At 63.9% G+C, this 16375-nt stretch overlaps 3 protein-coding genes across 4 annotated transcripts in view; all 3 read left to right on the forward strand.

Annotated features, from left to right (window-relative positions):
* Positions 1–7743, forward strand: ZNF628 (zinc finger protein 628). The gene is made up of 3 exons (XM_055370603.2): positions 1–202; positions 3235–3318; positions 4445–7743. The coding sequence occupies exons 2-3, from the start codon at positions 3312–3314 to the stop codon at positions 7627–7629; spliced, it is 3192 nt and encodes a 1063-aa protein (XP_055226578.1). The 5' UTR covers positions 1–202; positions 3235–3311; the 3' UTR covers positions 7630–7743.
* Positions 7744–7823: 80 nt separating this feature from the next.
* NAT14 (N-acetyltransferase 14 (putative)) lies at positions 7824–10822 on the forward strand. The gene is made up of 3 exons (XM_055370609.2): positions 7824–8514; positions 8917–9036; positions 9664–10822. The coding sequence occupies exons 2-3, from the start codon at positions 8965–8967 to the stop codon at positions 10210–10212; spliced, it is 621 nt and encodes a 206-aa protein (XP_055226584.1). The 5' UTR covers positions 7824–8514; positions 8917–8964; the 3' UTR covers positions 10213–10822.
* An 858-nt stretch (positions 10823–11680) lies between these two features.
* SSC5D (scavenger receptor cysteine rich family member with 5 domains) overlaps positions 11681–16375 on the forward strand; it is a 30756-nt gene continuing 26061 nt past the window's right edge. Inside the window, exons 1-6 of one of the 2 annotated variants that reach the window (XM_055370616.2) lie at positions 11681–11867; positions 12436–12462; positions 12788–13096; positions 13316–13429; positions 13732–13842; positions 14206–14514. In XM_055370616.2, the coding sequence (XP_055226591.1) occupies positions 11843–11867; positions 12436–12462; positions 12788–13096; positions 13316–13429; positions 13732–13842; positions 14206–14514 (895 nt within the window). In that variant the 5' untranslated portion in view covers positions 11681–11842. The remainder of the gene's footprint in view (positions 11868–12435; positions 12463–12787; positions 13097–13315; positions 13430–13731; positions 13843–14205; positions 14515–16375) is intronic. The other variant, XM_063701670.1, reaches the window with a different exon arrangement.

The following is a 16375-nucleotide window of genomic DNA, read 5'->3' on the forward strand; positions in this document are numbered from 1 at the left end:
GCGACGTCGGGGTTTGTGTGCGCGAGAGGCCGCCGATAAAGGTTGGGTGCCTCGCGCCGGGGGCCGTTGGGAGGGAGTGCGCCCCTGCCCCCCCTCCCCGGCCCCCACAGCTGCACCGCCGCTGCCGGGGCCCCACCTTCCCGTCGATCCCCGCGGGAAGGTCCTGGGGCTGCCACCCTCGTTCCCCCGATTGGGGCCGCAGGTGAGAGACCGGAGGGGGTGGGGGTGGGGGGAGGGACCGGAGGGCGGAGACGTTGCAGGGGGTGGGGCGGGGGGGGGGGAAGCGTGAAACCGGAAGGGGTACCTTAAAGGGGAGTCACTATTTCACCTCCGACTTTTGCCAGCTAGGCCGGGTCCGCTCTCTTAAAGGGCAAGGGGCTGCATTGAGAGGGCGGGTCAGGCTTTGCATTTTTACAGAAGCTTTCTGACTTAAAACAATGTTTTTCCCCTAAAAGGCGGTTATCTCATTAAAGGCCAGTGACCGTTTCCCAGACATTGAAGCAAAAAATCCTGAGTCCTGGTTGCTTCAAAGCGATCCCTAGTTCAGCTCAACAAAAGTGGAGATGGGGCTCTAGTGGCAGCATCCCCTTAAAGGGGAGGTCCAGCCTGCTGAAAGGGTGTGGCGCGGCCTTTTAAAGGGGATGTCTTCTTGTTAAATGGGACCCAGCTCTTTCAGGGCACGGATATCTCCTTTAAGGAGATGCTGGGCCTTCTCAAAGGCACGTGCAGCTTCTTAGCATCAGTAGGTTTGTTTTGTTTTGTTTTGTTTTCTGGAGACGGAGTCTTGCTCCGTTGCCCAGGCTGGAGTGCAGTGGCGCGATCTAACCTGCTTACATATTAAAGGGTACACTTACCTTTTAAAAAGGAAGTTCTTGGCTAGGCGCGGTGGCTCACGCCTGTAATCTCAGCACTTTGGGAGGCCGAGGCGGGCGGATCACTTGAGGCCAGGAGTTCAAGACCAGCCCAGGCAATATGGTGAAACCCCGTCTCTACTAAAAATACAAAAATTAGCCGGGCGCGGTGGCGTGCACCTGTAATCCCAGCTACTCGGGAGGCTGAGGCAGGAGAATCGCTTGAACCCGGGAGGCGGAGGTTGCAGTGAGCCGAGATCGCGCCACTGCACTCCAGCCTCGGTGACAGAGTGAGACCCTGTCTCCAAAAAAAAAAAAAAGGAAAAAAAAAAAAAAACAACACACAAGTTCTTGTAGCTTGTCCGAAGGGGATGCCTAGCCTTCATTCATTTAAAACTTGTTTACTGAGCACACACTCTGCCAGACATTATTGTAGGCACTGGGATGGCATACAACAGTGAACCAGACAGAAGCCCCTATTTTCCCGGCGTTGACATTCTAGCATGGGGAGACAGAATAAAACAGAAAGCACCCTGGTTATATAGTAGCGGTTCTCATCTGGGGGCAACGGTGCTCCCCAGGGGCGACACTGCGGCTAAGACTTGGAGGTGCAGGAGTGAGCTTTGTGGACAGTGTAGAGGAGGGCTTCAGAGGCCAATGTCAGGCGTCCAGTGGGTCGAGGCCAGGGGCCAGGGCTGCTGCTAAACACCCTACAGTGCACAGGACAGCCCTCAACAGAGAATGGTCTGGCCCCACATCTCAGCACTGCTGAGGCTGAGAATCCTAGTACATTAGAAGGTGATAATTGCTGTGGGGGAAAAAATAAGGCAGGAAAAGGGAATGGGGAGTTGGAAGGGATTGTAGATTTAAATAGGGCTGTCAGGGAAGCTCTCGCAGAGGGGATTTCAGCGAAGACTCGGAGGTGAAAGAGCGAGTGGCGGGCACAGGTGGAAAGGAAGGGGGTGGTTCTAGGCAGGTGCCCTGAGGTGGGAGCAGGCCTGCCTGGCCATCCTGGGTGACCAGGGGCAGGTGGCCAGTGAGGACAGCAGTAGGACAAGTCAGGGAGGGGACAGGCTGCAGGAAGTCGGCAGGCTCGAAGACCAGAACTGTGGCAGATTTCTGAGTACAGGAATGCAATGCCCAGCCCTCCCTGTTGACGGGTTCGCTTCAGTTGCTGTATTGGGAACAGACGGGTGGGCAGGGCACGGGTGGAAACACGGAGATCCGTGGGGAGGCTGTTGCAGCTGCCTGGGAGAGAGACAGTGGTGCCTCAGATCAAGGTGGAGGCCTGTGAGAAGTGGCCAGATCTCGGATATGTTCCGGCTGGAAGGGGAATCTGCGGACAGGGTCAATCGAGAGAGAGGAGGCGAGGAGCCTTTGGCCTGAGGAAGAAGACGGCTGCCATTTTCAGAGATGGAGAAGCTATGGGTGGAGTAGAAGCTGGGGGCGAGGAGCAGAAGACCATAGTTAGATTTTGGGCATGTTAAGTTGGAGGTGTCTAATGAGGCATCCAGGTGGAACAGTCTAGCAGGTGGTTGGCATTCAGAGGGTAGGTCTTATAGAGCTGGAGGCCTGGAGTCGTTGTTCATAGACAGTGGAGTCCTGAGAGTGGGTGAGGGCTCCCAGGGAGAGAGGACAGACAGAGGACAAAGTGGTGCCGGAGCCCCGGGCGCTCCCACATCTAGAGGTCAGGGAGGTGAGAAGGAACCCAGCTGGGGACTGAGATGGGGTGACAGGTGACGGAGGGCAGCGAGGGAGCGAGGTATCCCGGAGGCCAGGGGGAGGCGGGCTACGGACCCAGTGACAAGCGGGCCATTGCGGGCCACGTGCCGCCCAGGCCATGGAGTGGGGGCACCCATGTGGGACTGAAGGGGTTTGCGCTGGGAAAGAGCGGGCTGACGCTTGAGCTGCTCTGCTGTGAAGGAATGGAGAAACGAGTCTGCAGCTGGACAGGGAAGTGGAGTGAAGAGCTTTTTGGTTTTTAAAGATGGGAGACATAGATTGTTGGTTCTGCAGATGGGAACGTCCAGGAGAGGAGGAAAAGTGGAGGATGTGGGTGGGAAGGCAGGGTCCATGCGCACTGGGTCAGGCCTGTGGGGAAGGATTGCGCAGGGTGTCTGGACCTCGCACTGCTGGCATTGTGGATGGGATTGTTCTCGGCTGTGGGGCCGTCCTGTGAATTGTAGGGTGTTGAGCAGCATCCCTGGCCTCCACCCACTAGATGCCAGGAGCACTTGCCTCTCTAGTTAACAGATAACCCAAAATGCCTCCAGCATCGCGGGATGTCCCCTGGGTCGAAGGCACAATTTGTCCCAGTTGAGAACCACTAGTATCGTGGTCAGAATGTGAGAACCTTCGCGTCTGATTGCTTTTATTTTCACAGAGGCATGATCAAGGACAGGGTTGCCTGCCAAGAACAGGAGGGGAGAGGAGGGGCTGGAGGTTTCAGGAGAAAGAAGCATGTCAGGTAGTCACCTGGGGAGTGCATGGGCCAGAGACATGTAGTGTGAGCCAGGGAGGGTGGTGGTGAGGGGGCCGCAGATTTCGTGGGCTTGAAGGAAAAGTGAGACTGAGGCCAGGCAAGGCAAGGCCAGGCAAGGGGGTGCCTGTCATGGCCACCTGCAGCGTTTGTGCAGGGTCGGGCAGGAGTGAGGATGTGGGTTGGCTGGAGGTGAAAGGGCGCGCTGGATGGTAGATGGGCTGGAGTCTAAGGATTTGGGGAGTTGGAGCACCAAGCTGCAGTGACCTAGAAGGCTTTGTGGTGTTGGGAAGTAGGTTGTTCCAGGCTCAACCATGAGGACACTTTTTTTTTCCTTTTTTTTTTTTTCTTTGAGATGGAGTCTCTCTCTATGGCCCAGGCTGGAGTGCAATGGCGTGATCTCGGCTCACTGCAACCTCCACCTCCAGTGTTCAAGCGATTCTCCCGCCTCAGCCTCCTGAATAGCTGGGATTACAGGCGCCCACCACCATGCCGGGCTCATTTTTGTATTTTTAATAGAGACAGGGTTTCACCATGTTGGCCAGGCTGGTCTCAAATTCCTGATCGCAGGTGATCTGCCTGCCTCAGCCTCTCAAAGTGCTGGGATTACAGGCGTGAGCCACAGTGCCTGGCCCCATGAGGAGGCTTTAGTTAGCATGAAAAGGCTTAGGGTATGGCAGTGGGAGGAGTGTTGAGGCCGAGATGGAGGATAAGGTCTTAGAGGGAGAGCAGCAAGGAGGAGCCAGGAGAGCCTCTCTGCGTGTGGTCTTCAGGGACCCTGCCTGTCTGGAGAGGGAGGGAGCAGACTCCTACAGGCAGTGCTTGCTCTCTTGAAGGCGGGCCCCAGCCTTCTCAGACCTGGCTAGCCTCCTAAGGAGGGTGGCCACAGTTTGCTGGGGAGTTTCCATTTCAGCACTGAAAGTCCAGCATCGCTGGCACCTGCTCAAGTCCCAAGCAAACTGGGACCATTGGAGACCCTCATCCTCAGGAAGGTCCCCTGCAAAGTGGGTGACGTGGGGAGGTAGTCCCTGTCCCTTAAAGAGCCCGTGTGTGGGTTTGGGGTTGAGATGATCCAGTGCGGGGGTGAGCCGCTGACCCAGAATCCCTCCCCCAGGTGTGATGGTCGGCTCCCACGCGGACATGGCGCCGGCCTCTACTGCGGAGGGGGCCGGGGAGAAGCCAGGCCCTGCGGCCCCTGCCCCGGCGGCCCAGTACGAATGTGGGGAGTGTGGCAAGTCATTCCGGTGGTCGTCCCGGCTCCTGCACCACCAGCGCACGCACACAGGCGAGCGGCCCTACAAGTGCCCAGACTGCCCCAAGGCCTTCAAAGGCTCCTCGGCCCTGCTCTACCACCAGCGAGGCCACACGGGCGAGCGGCCCTACCAGTGCCCCGACTGCCCCAAGGCCTTCAAGCGCTCCTCCCTGCTGCAGATCCACCGTAGCGTGCACACCGGCCTGCGGGCCTTCATCTGCGGCCAGTGCGGCCTGGCCTTCAAGTGGTCGTCCCACTACCAGTACCACCTAAGGCAGCACACAGGCGAGCGCCCCTACCCGTGCCCGGACTGCCCCAAGGCCTTCAAGAACTCGTCCAGCCTGCGGCGCCACCGCCACGTGCACACCGGCGAGCGGCCCTACACCTGTGGAGTCTGCGGGAAGAGCTTCACGCAGAGCACCAACCTGCGGCAGCACCAGCGCGTGCACACGGGCGAGCGGCCCTTCCGCTGCCCGCTCTGCCCCAAGACCTTCACCCACTCCTCCAACCTGCTGCTGCACCAGCGCACGCACGGCGCCGCCCCCGCCCCGGGTGCCGCCCCCGCGGCCCCGCCCCCCCAGCCCCGGGAGCCCGGCGGCGGTGGCGGCAAGGTCTTCGTGTGCGACGCCTACCTGCAGCGGCACCTCCAGCCCCACAGCCCGCCTGCGCCTCCCGCCCCGCCGCCCCCGCCCCCGCCCGTGGTGCCTGAGCTCTTTTTGGCGGCGGCGGAGACCACGGTGGAGCTGGTGTACCGCTGCGATGGCTGCGAGCAGGGATTCAGCAGCGAGGAGCTGCTCCTGGAGCACCAGCCGTGCCCCGGGCCCGATGCGGCGCCCCAGCCCCAGGAGGCACCCGCCGAGGCGCCCAAGGCCGACCAGCCGCCGTCCCCTCTGCCGCAGCCCCCTCCTCCCGCCGTCGCCCCCGCGCCTGGCTTTGCCTGTCTGCCCTGCGGCAAGTCCTTCCGGACGGTGGCTGGGCTCTCCCGCCACCAGCACAGCCACGGGGCAGCCGGCGGGCAAGCGTTCCGCTGCGGCAGCTGCGACGGCTCCTTCCCGCAGCTGGCCAGCCTCCTGGCGCATCAGCAGTGCCACGTGGAAGAGGCCGCGGCCGGGCGCCCGCCCCCGCAGGCTGAGGCTGCGGAGGTGACCTGCCCCCAGGAACCGCTGGCGTCTGCCGCCCCCGCCCCGCCGCCACCCCCGTCCGCCCCCGCTTCTGCGGAGCGGCCCTACAAATGTGCCGAGTGCGGCAAGTCCTTCAAGGGCTCCTCCGGGCTGCGCTACCACCTGCGGGACCACACGGGCGAGCGGCCCTACCAGTGTGGCGAGTGCGGCAAGGCCTTCAAGCGCTCCTCCCTGCTGGCCATCCACCAGCGGGTGCACACGGGCCTGCGGGCCTTCACCTGTGGCCAGTGCGGCCTTACCTTCAAGTGGTCGTCCCACTACCAGTACCACCTGCGGCTGCACTCTGGCGAGCGGCCCTACGCCTGCGGGGAGTGTGGCAAGGCCTTCCGCAACACGTCGTGCCTGCGTCGCCACCGCCACGTGCACACTGGCGAGAGGCCCCACGCCTGCGGTGTCTGCGGCAAGAGCTTCGCGCAGACCTCCAACCTGCGGCAGCACCAGCGCGTGCACACGGGCGAGCGGCCCTTCCGCTGCCCGCTCTGCCCCAAGACCTTCACCCACTCCTCCAACCTGCTGCTGCACCAGCGCACGCACTCGGCCGAGCGCCCCTTCACCTGCCCCATCTGCGGTCGCGGCTTCGTTATGGCCGCCTATCTGCAGCGGCACCTGAGGACGCACGCCCCGGCCAACACGCCTCCCAGCACCACAGCCCCTGCCGCCGGCCCCCAGCCCCCTGCTCCACTGGCTGCTGCCCGGGCCCCGCCAGCCACCCAAGATGTCCACGTCCTGCCCCACCTCCAGGCCACGCTCTCCCTCGAGGTGGCGGGGGGCACGGCCCAGGCCCCGAGCTTGGGGCCAGCAGCGCCCAACTCTCAGACGTTCCTCCTGGTGCAAACTGCCCAGGGCCTCCAGCTGATCCCCAGCAGCGTGCAGCCCCCTACACCTCCGCCCCCTCCCGCACCTCCCAAGCTCATCCTGCTGCCCTCCTCCAGTGCTGGGGCTGGGGGCGGCCGTGCAAGGCAGGGCCCGCGGGCAGTGGGGAAAGCGGGCCAAGGGGCGGGAGTGGTCTGGCTGCCAGGCCCTGGGGGTCTAGGGGTGCAGGGAGCGGCCAGCGCTGGGGCCAGCGGGGCAGGGCAGAGCCTCATCGTTCTGCAGAATGTGGGGGGTGGGGAGGCAGGGCCACAGGAAATGAGTGGGGTGCAGCTCCAGCCCCTCCGACCAGCCCCAGAAGTAACCACGGTCCAGCTCCAGCCAGCGCAGGAGGTGACCACAGTCCAGCTCCAGCCAGCACAGGAAGTAACCACGGTCCAGCTCCAGCCAGCACAGGAGGTGACCACGGTCCAGCTCCAGCCCGTGGCCGGCCAGCTCTCCAATTCCAGTGGGGGAGCTGTGGCTACTGAGGCACCCAACCTGCTGGTTGTTCAGAGCGGGGCAGCTGAGGAGTTGCTCACTGGCACGGGCCCCGGGGAGGCGGGGGATGGTGAGGCCAGCACTGGTGTGGTCCAGGATGTCCTCTTTGAGACACTCCAGACGGACGAGGGCTTGCAGAGCGTGCTGGTGCTGAGCGGGGCCGATGGCGAACAGACTCGACTCTGCGTACAGGAGGTAGAAACACTTCCTCCTGGGCTGACCGAGCCGCCTGCCACCGGCCCACCCGGACAGAAACTCCTCATCATCCGCAGCGCCCCAGCCACTGAGCTGCTGGACAGCAGCAACACTGGAGGAGGCACCGCCACGCTGCAGCTCCTGGCCCCACCGCCGTCAGGCCCAGCCTCGGGCCCCGCGGGGCTCCCCGGGGCTCCAGCCTCCCAGATGGTGCAAGTGGTCCCCGCAGGAGCTGGGCCTGGTGTTATGACCCCTCAGGGCCTGCCCTCCATCCAGATTGTCCAGACTCTACCCGCGGTCCAGCTGGTGCACACGTTTTGAGGAGAGGCGGTGATTCCCCTCCCGCCCCGCACAGAGACCCCGACCCACTGCCAGCCGGGGCGGGGCAGCGTGCCGCAGGCTGGGCTTGCTAATAAAGACCCGAGTCTCCCCGCCTGTGTTTTGTCTTCCTGGGGGTAGGGAAGGGGGCAAAGTCATGGTCCTAGCCCCCGCCTGGGAGCGTGGAGTCTTAAGTCTTGCGTCCTGGGTCGCAGATGGCTTGTTCTGCATCCTGGGGCCAGCCACTACGTAGGGCTCAGTTCCCCTGTCCTGAAACCAAAAAAGGACGCAGGGGTCATTATAGTGGGGAGGTGGTGACATCAGACTCCAGGGAGTGCTACTTGTTCACTGTAGGTCGCCCCGCTGCCCCCCTCGTGTGAGAAATAGGGGGATCCTTATGCGGAAGGGTTCTGCGACCCCGGGCGCCCCGTGGGTGGAATGGCGTCCCTGGGGATGGGGGAGTCGGGCGCCAGGATGCTGAGCGTGGCCGGCTCCTCCCGCGAAGGCCCGGGCACGGATGAGAATCCACGCGCTGGCGTCGCCGCCCGGCGCTCAGGTTGCTCAGCAACGAGGGAACGTGGGGCGGGAGCTCGCGCTGGTCCCCAGCCCGCCGCCCGTCTCCTGCCGACTTCCGCTCCCGTTCTTCCCCAGGTCCCCTTTCCCCGTTGCTCCTTCTCTAGGGATAGGAGCGGTCGCTTCCCGGCCCTCCGCAGGGTCACAGCTCGGTTCCTCCCAGCCCGCCCTCCGGGGAGCTTAGCAACGGTTGCTACGGCCCGGAGCGGGCGCCGCCCCGCCCCACCGCGCGCTGTCTGACGTCACTTCCGCCCGCGACCCCCTTCCAGACCCGCTCCCGAAACCTTGTCGAAGGACCAAAGGCGACCGGTGCAGGTGCTTGCTGGTCCTTGTTCTTGTGGCGCGGGACAGGGACGACTGTGGGGGAGGGGGCGCTGGGGACCGGGGTGGAGCGAGCGTGGTCCGTTCTCTGGCATGTGGGGAGGGTGTTCGTGGACCCCACTGCCTGGGAGGGAGCCCCGTGCTGCAGTGTTGGCGTCCACAGCGCGTTTGGGAGTGTAGATCGCTGAATAATACGGGGGAGGGGAGATCCCGGGAGACTTTAGCAAGGTCGCTGAGTATTGTGGGGGGCGCCTGTCCTGCCGAGATCCTCGCTTGGGGGCCCCGAGGGTTCTCAGTGTCCTGATCTAGGAAGTGCCGTTGCTGCTCTCTACCCCTCGGGGGAGCTTTGGGGACAGAGGTGCCCCCCTGACGCTGACCTACTTATGTTCTCACCAGGTGCACGACGCCAACTCCCTTCTGGGGGGCGGGGGCCTGGGGGCTGCCATGGCCCCCAGCCACCTGTCAGTGCGGGAGATGAGGGAAGATGAGAAGCCCCTGGTGCTGGAGATGCTGAAGGTGAGAGGCAGGGGCCCCAGGGGGCCTGGGAGTGGCTGCAGTGGGGGAATTGCAAGTGGATTCAGCCACCCCCTCCCACCCACCTGAGCCAGCCTGGACCCCTGGAGCGGGATCTTTTCCTCCTGAACCTCAGCCGCCCTGCTGCTGAAAACCACAGCAGGTGTGGCAGGTGGGGGCTCACCCCCCCAGCCCTACTGGGACCCCAGCACCAACGCCCTCCCTGGTCTCTCATCTCCAGTCGGCTCTGCACGCCAGCGCAACAGCCAGCTCTGTGCCTCCGACCCCAACTCTTCAAAGCACAGCCCAGCACCCCAACCTAGCCCAGCAGCCTCCCTCCAGCTTCCACTCCAGCCTGAGGCACCCTCCCTGTCCTTACTTCTCTGGGGCCTCACTGCGGCATTGCTACTGAATTGAGCGCCCCCACAGCTCCTAATTCACTCATCCATCCATCATTCGCTCTCGTTCATTCATTCACTCCATACCCAGTGTGCCACACTGAACATCGGACCGTGCTGCCTTCCCTTCCCATTTGGGAGCCCTCACCCCGCCCGGGGCAGGGTCTACCTCCTCTCTTTGTCCAGGAGGCCCTAGCGTTTTGGATGGCTGAGCCACCCCTCCTGCCCACAGGCCGGCGTGAAGGACACGGAAAACCGCGTGGCCCTCCATGCCTTGACACGGCCGCCGGCCCTGCTCCTCCTGGCGGCGGCCAGCAGCGGCCTGCGCTTTGTCCTGGCTTCCTTCGCCCTGGCCCTCCTCCTGCCGGTGTTCCTGGCTGTGGCCGCCTTGAAGCTGGGCCTGCGGGCCCGATGGGGCTCGCTGCCTCCGCCGGGTGGCCTGGGGGGCCCCTGGGTGGCCGTGCGGGGCTCCGGTGACGTGTGTGGGGTCCTGGCTCTGGCCCCTGGCACAAATGCAGGGGACGGGGCCCGGGTCACCCGCCTGTCTGTCTCTCGCTGGCACCGCCGCCGGGGCGTGGGCAGGAGGCTGCTGGCCTTCGCGGAGGCCCGGGCTCGGGCCTGGGCTGGGGGCATGGGGGAGCCCCGGGCCCGGCTCGTGGTCCCCGTGGCTGTGGCCGCCTGGGGGGTGGCAGGGATGCTGGAGGGCTGTGGTTACCAGGCCGAGGGGGGCTGGGGCTGCCTGGGCTACACGCTGGTGAGGGAATTCAGCAAAGACCTGTGAAGCTACAGACTGACAGCCAGGGCAGGGGAGGAGGGAGGGGCGCCAGCACCTGATGAGCGCCTACTGTATGCGGGTTCTTTTACCTGCTCTCCCTCAGTAAGTCCTCAACCACCCTGGGCCCAGAAACAGAGGCCTGCCGAGGGGAGGAGCCTGGCCTCTGTCCACCCGTCAGCAGTGTGAAGTCTGTAGTGTTTGAGCTTCTCAGAGTGGAATGACTCCTTTTCCTTCCTGGCCCTCGGGGGCCTCTCGAGGTCAGCCTCTCCAACCCCTACCTCAGCTCATGTCTGCACTGAGAAACCTCCCCGGGTGATGTCTGCAAAGTCTGTGCTGTCCGTGCCCCAGGCTGGGAGAGCTATTTGGGGAGGGGGAGAGGAGGCCGAGCAGAATACACCCCAGAGTTAGGGTTTGCGACTCCGCCTCCCTGGGACCTGGATTGGGTCAGATGCCTGTCCTTGGAGGGGACAAGGTTGACTGCTTAGGGGGGGCGGTGCACAGGGCTGCCAGGCCTGGCCCCTCTCTAGGAAGGTTGAGAGCTGAGACGGGCAGCCCTGTTCCTTCCTCCAGATCCGTCTGGTTTTTTACACTGTTTGTTAATAAAGCCTGAAACCGCTGTGTGCCTGTCTCTTCTCTGATGGCTTTCCCAGTCTGTCTCCGGACACCCCCCGCCCATTTCTGTCTGGCTTCTCCTTTCCCCAGTTAACATTAATTGTTGGGGGACGGTGCTGGACTGGGAGAAGGGGAGGCTGTGAGCTCAGGGGCAGCCCGAGGCCCTGCCAGCCCTTCTGAGTCACGCTCCCCATTACCGAATATTTTCCGCCTCACAGCTGCCTGGTGTGCAGGCTGTGGGCTGTGTGTGTGTGTGTGAGTGTGTGGAAGAGTGTGTGGAGCCCCTCCCCTTCCCAAGCCTTGACCCTTGTGCTGCTTATCCCCCGACCCCAGTTCCCTCTGGGACAGTGAAGTTCAACCTCTCCTCTCTCAGCTGGGGACTGGGGGCTTCACACTCAGATCCACCAGTGAGTGGGAGGACTGGAGGGCCGGGTCTTTCAGTCTCTTTTCCTAACTCAGGAAGTCCCTCCTGGTGTCTGGCTGCAAATCTTGCTGCTGCACCAAGAGCCCCAGGTCTGCCCAGCCCCCAACCCTAGCAGTGGTCTCACTGGATTTCCCTGACCAGACAAGAGAGGAGACAGCAGGTGGGCGCCCCTCCCGCTCATGCTGCGCCCCCCCGCACATGTCCCCCAACCCCTGTCCTGTGCCTTCCTGCAGCCGGCCACCCCCTAAGCATCTCTGGGCACAGCACTTTGCTGGCTGGAGCCTGCCTGGCCGTCGTCTCCGTCTCCCGTGTGGGTGTCTGCAGTTGGACACCCTCCCTCCCGCCCGCCACCCCCCTCCCCCCCATGCCTCAGCCGACGGCCAGCCCCCTCCCGCCACCCCCCCCCACCCCCCCGTCCCCTGCCGCCTCCCTACAGCCTCTTTCTTCCTCCTGGCAAAGCGTCCAGCCCTGCCTGCTCCTCCTCGGGCCTGGGCGCCTCCAGCAGGCACTTCCCTCCCTCCCTCTCTCCCCAGCTGCCTCCTCCTCTTCTCTCCCCGCTCTCCTTCCCCTTTCACCCCATCCCCTGCCCTGGCTGCAACCATGAGGGTCTTGGCCTGCCTCCTTGGTGAGTGATCCGTTCTCCTTGGGGACTCAGGGGGCCTAGGCCCCCACCTCTGACCCCTTAGCTTGTCCAGTTTAGGGACTCAAACTTCCGGGACTGGTCGCTGGTGCTCTTGCATACCCTGACATCCCTTCTGAGGATTCCTGCTTGATCTGCCCAGCCTTCTGCCAGCCCAGAAGCCCAAGGGACCTGCCCCCTGCCCGCCCCCCAGCCCTGACCCTGCAGGGGATCTCCCAGACATCTGACCTTTAGCCAAGCCCATGTGGGAGCACCAAAGCTGTGGTCCCCAGCCCTGACTTCAGGGGCCAGACATCTGCAGCCCCACCCGCCTCAGAGACCTGCGTCTCAGCCAGCCCCTCTGTCCAGAGTCCTGCCTCCCAGCAGTGGGGGTTTCTGGTTCAGAGGTGTGAGGACCGTGTGTGTGTGTGTGTGTGTGTGTGTGTGTGTGTGTGTGTGTGTGTGTGTGTGTGTGTGTGTGTTTTGGGGTATTCAAGATGAGGGGCCTGCGCTGGAGAAAGGGCCACCCCCGGCCTGCCCCTCACTCTGCCCCACCCTCCGCCCTCCCTTCCAGCGGCCCTGGTGGGGATCCAGGCTGTTGGTAAGTGCCCAGACTCCTCCCATCTGCCCCCCCGCCCCCCGCACCAAGCCTCCCCCTTCTGCCCATCCAGGCCTGGCCTCACCCCCACTGGGTCCCCGGCCCATCCGAATTCCACTGTGACCTTGGCCCCAGCTCCGCGAGGGAATCCCCCAGGTGTCTGGCCGCATCTCTCTGAGCACCCAGGAGTCTGGGCCCAGGGGCCAGTGAGCAGGGCCACTGGCCTACAGACAGTACCTGCAAGACAGCCCCCTGCCCCTACAGTTGCCCTGGCCTTGGGGCCCCCAGGATGCCCCTCCCCAGTCACAGCCATTCCTCCAACCCTCAGAGCGCCTGCGCCTGGCCGATGGCCCCCATGGGTGCGCTGGCCGCCTGGAGGTCTGGCATGGCGGGCGCTGGGGCACCGTGTGTGATGACGGCTGGGACCTGCGCGATGCCGCCGTGGCCTGCCGGCAGCTGGGCTGCGGAGGGGCACTGGCCGCCCCGGGAGGCGCCTTCTTCGGGGAGGGGGCAGGGCCTGTGTGGCTCAGCGAGCTGGCTTGCCGGGGCAACGAGGGGCAGCTGGGCCTCTGCCACCACCGGGGCTGGAAGGCCCACATCTGCTCCCACGAGGAGGACGCGGGCGTCGTCTGCGCAGGTGAGGACACCCTGGCTGCTCCTTCAGGGGGAGCTCCTTTGGAGATGACCCAGGAACCCCAAGTCCTTAGCCCCAGCAAGTCTGAGTGTTCGGCAGTTCAGAGACACCCAACCTCCCATCCCCTCCAAAGCCAGGTGGCTAACTCCCTCTTCCAGGGACCCAAATGGCCTGGATTCCCCTCCTCTCCTCACAGCTTCTGTCCCTGCCCCCCCGCCGCAGGTCAGCGCGTGGCTAACTCCAGGGACGACTCAACATCTCCCCTGGATGGGGCTCCCTGGCCAGGGCTGTTGGTGGAGCTGAGCCCCAGCACGGAGGAGCCCCTGGTGACACATGGTGAGCCCAGGGGACTGCCCTGCCAACCCCCACCCAGCGTGCCCTCCTGCTGCCTCCAAGGGGAGAGGGACTGTCCTGCCAACCCCCACCCAGCGTGCCCTCCTGCTCCCCCCGAGGGGAGAGGGACCTCTGCAGTATGAACTCCCAGGGGACACATAGCCCGCCCCCTGCCCCACCCCATCTCCTTCATAGCCTAGGGAGTCCTCCATCACTTCAGACCCTCAGAGACGGAGGCCTGGGCCCCCAGGTGGGAGGAAGGATGAGGGGCTCAGCTCCTGACCCCTGGCTGTCTTCACTCCCAGCCCCCCGCCCAGCTGGGAACCCCCAGAACGCCTCCCGGAAGAAGAGCCCCCGGCCCAAGCAGGCCAAGTCCACCCGGGCCCCTCTGCTGACGACAGGAGCCCCCCGCCAAGGTAAGCTCCATGCAGGCTCCCCTGACCCCAAGGCTGGTTGCTGTGAGGCCCAGGGCCCAGAAAAACTGAGGACCTGCAGGCACCCTCTCCGTAGCCGGGGCCCCGTAGGGATCCCAGTGTTCCCCGTGTCCCTCCCCCGGGGATTTAGACGGCCAGGCCTGGTCTCCCCTCTTCTTCCTGCCCTGTCAGGAGGCCCAGGTGTCCTGGCCCGCTCAGGTCGTGGACTCACCTCTTCACGGGCTGCCGGCGGACAGATCTCAGGCCACCGCTCCCTCAGGCCTGTTTCTCCAGGTGGAAATCGAGGAAGGGGTGTTTGAATCATTTCTCACTGGCCACACCGTCCCCTCCCTGCTCACCCCACAGAGCGGCTGCGCCTGGTCTCTGGCCCCCACAGGTGCACCGGACGCCTGGAGGTCTGGCACGGCGGGCGCTGGGGCACCGTATGTGACGACGGCTGGGACCTGCGTGACGCTGCTGTAGCCTGCCGGGAACTGGGCTGTGGGGGGGCGCTGGCTGCCCCCGGGGGTGCCAGATTCGGGCCTGGTGCAGGGCCCGTGTGGATGGACGATGTGGGGTGTGGAGGAGGAGAACAGACCCTCCGAGACTGCCCCCGAAGCCCCTGGGGCCGGAGCAACTGTGACCACAGCGAGGATGCGGGGCTGGTCTGCACCGGTACGTCGGGCTGGGGCCTGGCCCCCTCCTGTCTTCCTCAGACCCCAGCTCCCTCTTGCCCCTCCAGGAAGCTGCAGCGGGCCTGCTCCCAGCTCTGCCTCCTGCCCGCCTGCTCTCTGCATGCCCGGCGCCCACTCACCACGCTCTCCAGCCCCTCCTTCCACAGCTCCTGCCGTTCTCCTTGCCAGGAATGGGAGGAGCAGGCTTGAGGCTTGGGCTAGTGCTCAGCCCTGTCCCGGGGCCTAGGCCAGTGACCGTTTGTTTAAGCCTCAGTTTTCCGGAAGGAGCGATGGAGCTAAGAATGCCTGCCTCAGGCTTGAGCCAAGTCCTGGAACGCAAGAAACCCTGCCTGCCCTCTGCCACTGGGCTGGCCACGGCAGGGGACCCTCTCAGAGACCCCTTGTCTCTGTGGCCAACCTCTGCTCCTTCCCCATCCTCAAGGGAGCTGGTGGGAAGGAGGGAGGGAGGGTGGTGACTTGGGGGCATGGAGGGAGACGGAGGCAGGGTGGGGACACCCACGGGTGAGCCTCTATCTCCCCTCATTCACGCCCCCTCAGCGCGGGGTCTCCTCCCCTCATACACACCCCCTCAGCAGGGGGTCTAGCTGTCTCCCAGGGGGTCCCTCCCCTCTCCTGTCCCCCTTGGACCTGGGATAGAACCCAGCAAACAGCTGTTGGGGGGTGTTAGGTGAGAGCTCAGGGGCTCCCTCCCCTCTCCTGTCCCCCTTGGACCTGGGATAGAACCCAGCAAACAGCTGTTGGGGGGTGTTAGGTGAGAGCTCAGGGGCTCCCTCCCTCCTTCTCTCCTTCCTTCCTCCCTCTTTCCCTTTCTCTTTCTCTCCTTCCACAAATCTTTACACACCACCACGGCAGGGCCTGGAAACCACAGGAGAAAGGCCAGGCCCCACCCTGCTGGACTGCCCGATCCATTGACTGTAGGAGGCCGGCAGGCAGAGGGCACCCACCTGGCATTTCATCAGCGTTGGGGTGGGGACAGTACAGGGGCTGCAGGCAAAGCTGGGTGCCTGCCCAGGACCGGTAGGAAATGCTGACATCAGTGGGTATCCAGGGGGAAGAGAAGAGGGAAAGAGGCTGACCCTAGTCTCTGCTGTATGCTGGGCCCTGCGCTGTGCACGTTACCTGGGGCCGCTCTGAGCCTCCCGCAGCCCGGACATGGTGGATCCTCATCCCTCTCTTCACAGATGTGGGGCCGAGGCTCAGAGAGGTGACATAAATGGCCCAAGACCCAGGTGCCTAGCAAGCCCCAGCCCCAGCCGCTGACCCTTCTGGGTCTGTATAGACCCACGCCCCATGCCTGTCCCACTGCACAGTTGGCCATAGGGACGTGGTGGGGACACGGAGGTCAAAGTGGGAGTGAGCAGCAGAGAAGGCTTGTATGGGGTGGGGGTGGTGTCTTCGTGTGCCTAGTGTACAAGCTGTGGGGGAAGAAGTGGGACCTTCAGAGCAGAGTTCATTGGAGGGAAGTTGAGGCTCTGGAGAGGAGAGGGTGAAGGTGCCAAGAAAGGAAACAAATGAACTAAGGCGCCCGGTGAAGCTGGGAGCTTCGCCAGCATCTGATTTAATTCTCATGGCAACCCCAGGAGGGAGACGCTCCCCTCCCGTCTGCAGATGAGGAAAAGCAGACAGGTGTGTTAGACTCCTCCCTAGTTCTGTGCTCTTCTCTAGAACAGTGACTGGAGGCAATTCTGCACCTGCTTTGTTGGGGGACAGAGAGAGGGACTCCAGAGTCCTCCAGTGATGACTCAACTCTTACCCCAACAGAAATATACCCGAAGAGCCAGGCATGGTTACAGGCTCACACCTGTAGCCCACATGCTTTGGGAGGATTTCTTGAGGCCAGG

The sequence above is a fragment of the Gorilla gorilla genome, chromosome 20, assembly GCF_029281585.2.
Source record: "Gorilla gorilla gorilla isolate KB3781 chromosome 20, NHGRI_mGorGor1-v2.1_pri, whole genome shotgun sequence".
In the NCBI taxonomy this organism is placed as follows: Eukaryota; Metazoa; Chordata; class Mammalia; order Primates; family Hominidae; genus Gorilla; species Gorilla gorilla.

What these genes read in the sequence shown, in the direction of transcription:
- NAT14 (XM_055370609.2), top strand. Translation starts at nt 8,965, where the DNA reads ATGGCCCCCAGCCACCTGTCAGTGCGGGAGATGAGGGAAGATGAGAAG. An exon ending in TGGTGCTGGAGATGCTGAAG is followed by an intron (nt 9,037 to 9,663) that starts GTGAGAGGCAGG and finishes TCCTGCCCACAG; the next exon opens with GCCGGCGTGAAGGACACGGA.